Source organism: Papaver somniferum, chromosome 7 (genome assembly GCF_003573695.1).
Source record: "Papaver somniferum cultivar HN1 chromosome 7, ASM357369v1, whole genome shotgun sequence".
Classification (NCBI taxonomy): domain Eukaryota; kingdom Viridiplantae; phylum Streptophyta; class Magnoliopsida; order Ranunculales; family Papaveraceae; genus Papaver; species Papaver somniferum.
Genome location: NC_039364.1, coordinates 3,648,512 through 3,657,620, shown reverse-complemented (window position 1 = coordinate 3,657,620; position 9,109 = coordinate 3,648,512). Strand labels below are relative to the sequence as shown.

The 9,109-nt window shown below is 37.7% G+C and overlaps 1 protein-coding gene across 1 annotated transcript; it reads right to left on the bottom strand.

Annotated features, from left to right (window-relative positions):
- Positions 1-6,283: 6,283 nt before the first annotated feature.
- Positions 6,284-9,109, bottom strand: LOC113293922 (glutamate receptor 2.2-like). Its single transcript, XM_026542365.1, has 4 exons — positions 8,995-9,109; positions 7,267-8,540; positions 6,844-7,159; positions 6,284-6,708 (listed from the first exon to the last, which is right to left on the bottom strand). The coding sequence occupies exons 1-4, from the start codon at positions 9,107-9,109 to the stop codon at positions 6,284-6,286; spliced, it is 2,130 nt and encodes a 709-aa protein (XP_026398150.1).

Below are 9,109 nucleotides of genomic sequence, written 5' to 3'. Positions count from 1 at the left end.
TGAGTACTGAGTGTTGGAAAAAATACAGTTTTATGTGAATAAAAATTATTAATAAAAAGGTTTTTCCAAAAATAAAAAACACCTTCCAAATTTATCTCTTAGTTTTTTACGGGATAAGTTTACCATATATTTATTGGATTTGGGTTAGGGTTTTATATAAGAAGAACCTCTTTTTATTGCCGATATATATAGAAAAACCTCTCTTATATCCCCTGGAGTTGAGTACTTCTTCTTCGTTTTTCGATGTTTGATTCGAGGGTTTAAGTGCTAACGATTCCATGAGTTTTCCGCTGCCAAGTTCTAGTAGGAAAAATTTTGAATGTGCTATTCAAACTTTGTTAACATTGTTGTATCTTGGAGGCAGATGTACCCATAGGGCTATAGCATCATCTTTTCAGAGTGTAGCCGGACATTCTTGTCTTAAGGACAGTATGTTGAACATGCGCCTCAATCTACCATTCGAGTTTCTTCTTTCTATGTTGTTTAACAGGATGTTCAAGACATCAACAGTTGGCTAACTTGAAGACACGAAAATAGATAAGTGCCTCTTTTATTATTTATTTGTTTGATCAATTTTGATTGTTATTCTCCAACAATCTTAAGACAAGAAATTTATCATAATAACAGTTAAAATTGACGAGTTAGGGTTTAACAAATAGAACCAGTAAATTGTGCTGTAGAGATTGTCCATCTCTCAATTTCTTGTTAAGCCCATAATATCAAACGTGTTTTTATGTTAAAAAGTGGAACCTTAAATTCATGTGTTGCAGCTGTCTGCCAGAAATTGTTCTCATACGAATTTGAAAGTTGAAAACTATAAATTTAATTTGTACCGGTCTCATGATATCCAATCGGTTGTCATGAATTGATGTGTATCTTCCTGAATCCATTCGATTATGATTTTGGCTTGATTTGATAAGCCAATTGGAACCTGGTAATTTTCTTAGCCATGCACGTGGTCAATTACTTTGGCAACACAATTTTTAAAACCGGTATTGCTTGGGTGTGCGTCTTTTATTTTACAGGGTGTTGGATGCACAATAATCGACTTTCTTGAATGTGATATTAGCAGGGTGGCTCGCAGGATGTTGAGACCAGTAACAAGCAGCCGTCTGACTCCATTTCAAGGGATCATGGGTTTCAGCTTCTCTTAGGTTTTGGAATTCTCTTGCAGCTGAACAAATATAGTGATGTTCTTGGGGGCGTTATCATTGCTGATGGACCGCAGTTAAAGGAAGCTTGGATCCTGCTATTGTTCATACATTTCAGGAGCATGTCGGACTTTTGTGCTTGTATGGTACCTTTACAAGTGTACCAACATTTCGATTTGATACTTGGGAGAAAGAGATGACAGTAGCAAGCTATCATCTGGCCTGGTACATATACAAGTGGATTAACATACCGGCATGACATGCTGGATAGATATCTGATAGTGTGTGGCGACGGATTCTTTCTTTTGTCAGTGGTTGTCCTCAAGAACAAGTCAGTTACTTGAAGGAAGGTAACTTTCTCTGAGTTTACTCAAATGATAAGGGAAACTTCGTACTGTTTATGCGAAATATAATTTGGCTCCATTCAGAATTCAACATGGAGACATGCTTCATTCCTTATAAGAATCTTGAGTAACTGGATAGGTGTCAGAGAATTTTTGGTGGGTTCATTGATATGAATGAGATGAAAATCCGTTATTTTAATTGCTTTGTCATTTCTACTTCCAAGCGAAAGTGGGTGGTCTTGGTGTTCACTACAAGGTGACTTTTAGTTAGATTAGTAACATAGATGCTAATGGGATTAATTAAATACCCTGCGGTTTTACTTCAAAGGAAAATTCATATATAGTATTGTAGATTCTAGACTATCACGGAAATCTGGACGTGTGTCACCTGACTTCGAAAGTGATGAGCGAATTAGGAGACTCTTTAGCTTTCCTGAAGATTTATTCAACGTTGCATATCCAGACTCCATTGTTCAGTTGATCTATGACACGGACAAAATATTAGGGAATATATCTGCAGCTATTCCAGCCGTTCCCGTCTCTGAATATCCTGCTCCTCCCATCTTAGGACCATCTGTCCAAGATCAAACCAACTCTAAGAAACGTCGTTCTTCGTTTTCGTCGTCTTCTGGCTTTCCACGGATTCCTAGAAAGCCTTGCCATCCTGCGGTGGACAGAAATGAAACCGAGACTTCAATCCCTAGAGCAAATGATGTAAGGGGGTTCAGGAGACTTGAGATTGAGGAGTTGTGCTAGGTGGCACGGAAGAATGCCTATAAGAACTGTGTAAGATCCAAGGCCAAGATGTATGATTATTAACTCCTTCGAGAAACTGGGACTCTTGGAGTATCACATGTAGAATGTGTCAGGCTAGTTAAAAGGTAGTGGACTAAGGAACTATATGTAATCTCTGTCACGGACTCATCGGAGTTGATGGAGCAGATAGGAGAAGCTCTGTTTGGAGAGTCTCAGTTTATAAACGATGGTGACTCGGAGAATCAGTAGGTGTTGGCAGTCATTAGAAGTGGCAGTTGATGGAGTTGCGATGGGATGATTAATGGCAGTGAAGGTATGGTAGTATGAGTTCGAGCTAAAGGGCTTGTTGGCTGTTAGCAGGGAAGAAAGGAGGAAACTGTTGTTTGGCAGTGACGGGAAGCTGTGCTATGAATCAGTTGGTTGCTGAAGGTCGTAGCTCATTCCCACGTGCACGGTTATGCATTAGATGAAGCTTCCGAAACAGATAGAAATCCTAGAGCTCCCCGTCACTTGTCGGAGGTAACTGGTGATTATGATAGTCATCATAACAGTTTAGTATGTCCTCAGTGGAACCAAAACAAAGAAAGAATCAAAAATTATTGCTTCTGCTAATCTTCTTGCTTCTCAGCAACTTAGCTTCTTTCTCAACTGAAAACAATCCTCTAATGGTTCGTGCATTGTGAAGTCACCTGAAGACCTAAAGAGAGATGCTGATTCTCTAAACATATGAAGGTGGCTTTTGGAAAGTCATGGAAAGCAGAGCTCTGTGAAGGGAAGATTTCAGAGGGAAAAATTGATGCAGGAAATCCTACAGTTCTTTTTATTAGTACATCTGCACTAAGAGCATTGGATCTTCTCAGGGGCTTACGGCCGTTGACAAAAGGGTGTCGTGCTGCAAAACTGTTCGCAAAACATATGAAGGTTGAGGAGCAGGTGGCGATGGTAAAGACTCGTGTAAATATTCCTAGTGGTACGTCGAGCAGGATTAAGAAGCTGATCGACATGGATGCATTGGGGCTATCACGGTTAGCCGTGATTGTGCTTGACATGCACACAGATACTAAGGGTTATTCGTTGTTAACTCTTCCACAAGTCAGCAATGAATTCTGGGACTTGTATAAATCCCACTTTGAACAGCCACTAATACGAGGTGATTTACGTATCTGTCTATATGGCTCTATATCCTGCGGCAATGAGCTAGTTAAAGTCAGGTGAAAAATCTATATGAAAAGATGAGGCGATGCATGAGGAACTGGAACATTGGATTATGCGGATCAAAGTATTGTCCATCAACAAAAGCATGCGTGATGGCACTAGTAAGTACTATGCAATTTGGTTCAGTAATCATGCAGAGGTAAAGTGGAATTCACTTCAGATTTGACAGGAAACTATTATGCGGTTGAAGTGGTCTAAAGGATCAGTAGGTAACCAAAATAAATGTTGAGGATATAGTTTCTGTCTAACGCGTTTAGTATGTGTTGTAAAACAGATTTGCATGTCCGCTTTTAACCTGGGAAATCACAGGGATGCTCTGACTAAAGGATCAGAGATTGGAATGCATGAGGTACATATTTAATTTCAAATATGTGATATATATTGCACTAACCTTAATCTTGAGGAAGATGTAAAAAATGTACTACTGAATAGTACATGTATATTTTTTTTAATATGCTTTACAACCACCTATCAAATATGTGATATTTACGATTTGACTGAAAAACCAATTGATTGATTTGATCTAAAGGATCGGAGGGAACCAGAAGTTATTCGGAAGGAAATGGTCTTTGTCAAACTCGATGTGGTTAATGTGTGTTGTAAATGTGCAGTATAGCAGGTGTATACAAATACACTAGTATCTCAAAGAATTACTGGGATAATCTGATCAGAGACTTGCAATACGACTTGCAATACTTGAGGTACATATTAAATTGTGTATGTGATACATATTATACTGACCTTAAGAGATGTTGTTGTTTCAGGCTATGTAAAAATCTTAGCCTATGTGTGTATCCTCTTAAGGAGTGTCTGTCTAAGGAAGTCCTTAAAACAGACTAGATGAACTTGTATATTGAAGAAATCAAAGTTCGTGTGCTTTAATTCAAGCATAATAGGAAGACGAATGATTACTAAGATGCTTCTTAGAAGATATTCCTCTGTGACCGAAGCCTGTGGCCATCATTGCAGAAACTCAATTGACTATGTGAGTCTAAAGTAAATGAACAATGACAAAGTCTAGACATACTCGGAGAAGGCTAATTCAGTAAGATAACTATACTCTTTAATGAAGTAATTTTAGTTGATTCGTGAAGTCAAAAAGAGGTCTCAGTAGACATGTAAAGTCAAAAGAGAACCTCACAGACTTAGGGAAGTCAACAGAAAAATTAGTGGTCCTTTGACGAAAGGATTTTCTAAAGAGATAGTTCGTAATTATACATCGAGGGGGAATGGGACTTAAGCTCATATAAAATAAACTTGCCATGAAGGATACTCAACCTTGCTGACTGGAGATCCCAAGATCAAGGTTTCGAATGAGACAACTAATTTATGGCGGGTAAAGGTAAACACTATCAGAGAATTATATTCTCTGTCCCTTCCCTATGGTGTAGATGTGATAGTGTGACTGCATGTGAAGGATGACTTTTAATAAGTCTTAATGAGTTCCATAGTTTCAATTTAAGATTGAAGTGGGGTGTAGCAGTGAACACTCTTAATGGAACTCACCTATCTGAATGAGGAAGTGGTTCGCTTTCTATGAGAATATGAGCTGATTCTCTAGAGCATTCTGAGAAACAAGACGTCCAGGGCCAAAATGGACACAACGGCGGAGCTTGGCAGCAACCTTGGAGATATCATGTGTGGTTGTTATCGCGAGTTACACCAAATGTTAGACAGTTCAAGACCTAATGGACACTGGCTAATAAGTAGTTCAGGTAACCTCTCACTAAGCAAAGGTTCAAGACCTTATGGACACCTATGCCTATTCATGATATTTCTTGTTTTCCGTGTTTTATCGTATTTTTATTCATGTGGGGGATTGTTGGAAAAAATACAGTTTTATGTGAATAAAAATTACTAATAAAAAGGTTTTTCCAAAAATAAAAAACACCTTCCAAATTTATCTCTTAGTTTTTTACGGGATAAGTTTACCATATATTTTTTGGATTTGGGTTAGGGTTTTATATAAGAAGAACCTCTTTTTATTGTCGATATATATAGAAAAACCTCTCTTATATCCCCTGGATTTGAGTACTTCTTCTTCGTTTTTCGATGTTTGATTCGAGGGTTTAAGTGCTAACGATTCCATGAGTTTTCCGCTGCCAAGTTCTAGTAGGACAAATTTGAATGTGCTATTCAAACTTTGTTAAGATTGTTGTATCTTGGAGGCAGATGTACCCATAGGGCTATAGCATCATCTTTTCAGAGTGTAGCCGGGCATTCTTGTCTTAAGGACAGTATGTTGAACATGCGCCTCAATCTACCATTCGAGTTTCTTCTTTCTATGTTGTTTAACAGGATGTTCAAGACATCAACAGTTGGCTAACTTGAAGACACGAAAATCAGATAAGTGCCTCTTTTATTATTTATTTGTTTGATCAATTTTGATTGTTATTCTCCAACACTGAGATGAAATGGAAATGGCTTATTTGCGCTAAAAATGACCAACCAAAAATACTTATTAAACATGAATGGGAATTTAGAAACGGAAAATGGGTCATTTGTTTCAAATGGACGAGTAAAAATTAGTATGGGTGAAATGGACAAAAAAAAATAGCACGGATGAAACTGGATTCATCGCGGCTTAAACTTAAAAAATAGCAAGGATGAAACTGGATACATCCTGATATAAATTAAAAATAAGAAAAAATATTTGAAAATGGGTAGGATGAAACCGGTTACATCCTGGCTATTTTTATATTTTTGTCCATTTGAACAGTATCTTTTTAATTTTTGTCCATTTGAACAGTATCAAAATGTACAAGTCTTTTTCACCCAGGAATTCTTGATTTTGGTCTTTTTAACCAATTTTGTGATTTAGAAATAACTTATAAAGCCGAATCCTTCCGTCTTGTACATTGGTCCAACTAAGGCATACTTGTGACAATATTTTGCAAGGAGGAGTTTGTTATAAGGTGCTTCATCAAAAGCAGAGACAATACGATCCTCCATATTTCTCAATTCTGTGAAAGCTTCCTTGAAATCTTCGGTAGAGATATAAGGTTTCAGATTAGATTCATAAAATCCCATCCTTTTTAACATTGTGTATACAAATGTTCCCTCTAGGTAACCAACATTTTGGCGAGTTTTGATTAGTTCATGTACGTCTGTAACAGTAGGTTCAAGCCGGTGAACTGTCAACATTGATGTCAAACTGGCCGTGTAACTTGAACTGAGCAGGACCAAAACAAAAACCCATACGATTAAGACAACTTTCACCATACCGTTATGCACTCTTTTCTCTGAAATAAAAGTAAAACCAAATCAGAGTCTCAGAATAAACTAAGTCTTGGCAACTCTAAGCATTATGTATGATGTAAGTGATTTATCATAAACTAAAAATTCAAATTTGATAGGGAGAGTAGAAAAGAAATTACGATCTGCAAAACCCGGTGTCGAGAAAAAGAACCAAAACATGGTTTCCAGTTGATTCCAAGCTCCCCCTTGAAAAGCTGGATTACTTTCTTCACGTTCCAGAGCCCAAGTCATTGCCCAAGTCATGAGAAAAAATCCTGTAATGGCTACCCAAAGCTCCCAGTTTAAAGGCTTCAGTAATATCCATGGATTATTGCTCGTGTGATCTTTCAGCGGAACAATCATCGAAAACCCTGATGGGGTATAAGGCAACGTGAAATCGACATAGGTCGATCTATTTGCACTTATTGTAATATCTCCAACCACTGCATCATAATTCTGTTAAGAAAAAATTCAACAGCACAAATAATTAACCAGTTTACGCGTCCTAAAAAATTATTGGAAGAAACAGTAGTAAAACTAACCTGCGCATAAACTTAATATACCAAGTCATTGTAAGTTCCAGCTGTCGTGCCATCAGCCTTCGCGAAAGGGACAAATTCATATGAAACAGGATATGGTAGCATTTCTATTACAGCTTTGAACACATCTATGCAGTATCCAGTGACATGAGCAGAGCTGTTGTAACTGCTATTCCTTGTTACTTTTACAAACTCCGTAAAACCCCGTTTCACTGGAACTCCAATCCTCAACATTTTTCCCATTTCTGGAACAACCCAACATTTGGGAATAACAGTTGATTCTCCAGGCCATATTATAACGCGCAAATTATCTCTAGGCGAGAAAAAAGAATTTTCTCTGGTAGTAATTAAACTGCTTGAGTCACGTAAAATACCATTCGATGCTGTCCAAATACCAATTTCTCTACCCCCGTTTCCAATCACATTAAGCAACTGGAAGGTGTTCGATTGCAATTCCCTATTGATGAGATTGATGTCGCCACCAAGGCCATAAAATTTTGTCCTGGAAATTAGCTGCAAAAGCTTAGGACCAATCTTTGAAATACTTGATATTTTATCAAGTTTCTCCAGGACACTTGCTAGTGCCCGAACTGTATCATAAGCCCTTAAACCAAAAATGTTTAACTCCACGTTTTCGATTCCTGGATTGTCTAGAAAGAACTGCTTTCTCCATCGAGCTCGAAATTCGTCAAGCTCTGTTGAGCTTGGAATATATGGCCTTACACCCAATACTCCTTGCATAGAATCAATAACAGAAGAATTGAATGAGCCCAAGTAATTAGCTAACCCATCTGTAATGATCCATGAGTACCCTTTACTCATCATCCCAATCATTTTTGCCTTTTGAAAAACACGTATTCCAAGGGCCGGTGTCATGTGCACAACAAACACCCTAGTCCGCATTGCCATTAATTCGTAAAGTGCGCTTAGAATTTCACCATCGGTAGCTGAAGTGGATATTACGCTCCTGTAAGGAACTCTGGTGTCGATGGCTTGGAATGAGTCGATCAAATCTAGCATGACTCCTTTTCCATCCTCCGTGTCCTCGTATACGGGTACAACTTCTCTCCATCCAAATGTTTTAACCAATTCAGCAATCACATTTACCTGGGACAAGTCGCTTTGTGTTGTTCGAATGAAATACGGATTTTGAGACGTAGAAACTGAAGGACTTGTAGCAGTGAAAGAAATAATAGGAACCTGAGCTTTGTTCCCTATATCAGCCATGAAAATAGCTTGTAATGACGTTGATGGTCCTACGATGGCCTGAACTCCAACATTTTGAATTAGATCTGCAGCTGTTACGTATACAAGTAAAAAATAATATTAATCCCAGGAACTACACATGATTCAGAACTGCAACCGCGCTACGCATTGAAACGGTGATAGGTAATTTAGTACCCAAAATGACACACTCCTTCCACGGTCCCATAAAAGGAGGTACTTTCACTATTTGTACAAATTTTAGGAAATGATGAGACAAATTTTAAGTTGATTTTCCTTGAAAAAATAGTTTCAAGTCCGCTAAATTTATTTACTACATATTGCTATATCTTTTTATGGAACACAATTTAGTAGTGAAAATATCTCTTTTTACAGGAGTATAATTTGTGGAAAAAACCAAAATTAAAATTGTGATTATAAATCCCATCATCCAGACAACCAGGACATAAATTTTGTACATTTCATTCTACTGTAATTACAGAACAAGTGCAATTGCATCGATGTTGAAAAAACAAAGTATATATGTACCTTGAGAAGCTGCATCAGTAATGTCCCTTTGGGAGTCTCTAATGTGGAGAACCAGCCTCCTCCTATGAGAAGTATCATTTGTAGAAGAATAGAAGTCAGAAAGAGCCATAGACAT

What these genes read in the sequence shown, in the direction of transcription:
- LOC113293922 (XM_026542365.1), bottom strand. Translation starts at nt 9,109, where the DNA reads ATGTCTATGGCTCTTTCTGACTTCTATTCTTCTACAAATGATACTTCT. An exon ending in CTGGAACTTACAATGACTTG is followed by an intron (nt 7,160 to 7,266) that starts GTATATTAAGTT and finishes TTTTCTTAACAG; the next exon opens with AATTATGATGCAGTGGTTGG. An exon ending in GACACCGGGTTTTGCAGATC is followed by an intron (nt 6,709 to 6,843) that starts GTAATTTCTTTT and finishes CTTTTATTTCAG; the next exon opens with AGAAAAGAGTGCATAACGGT.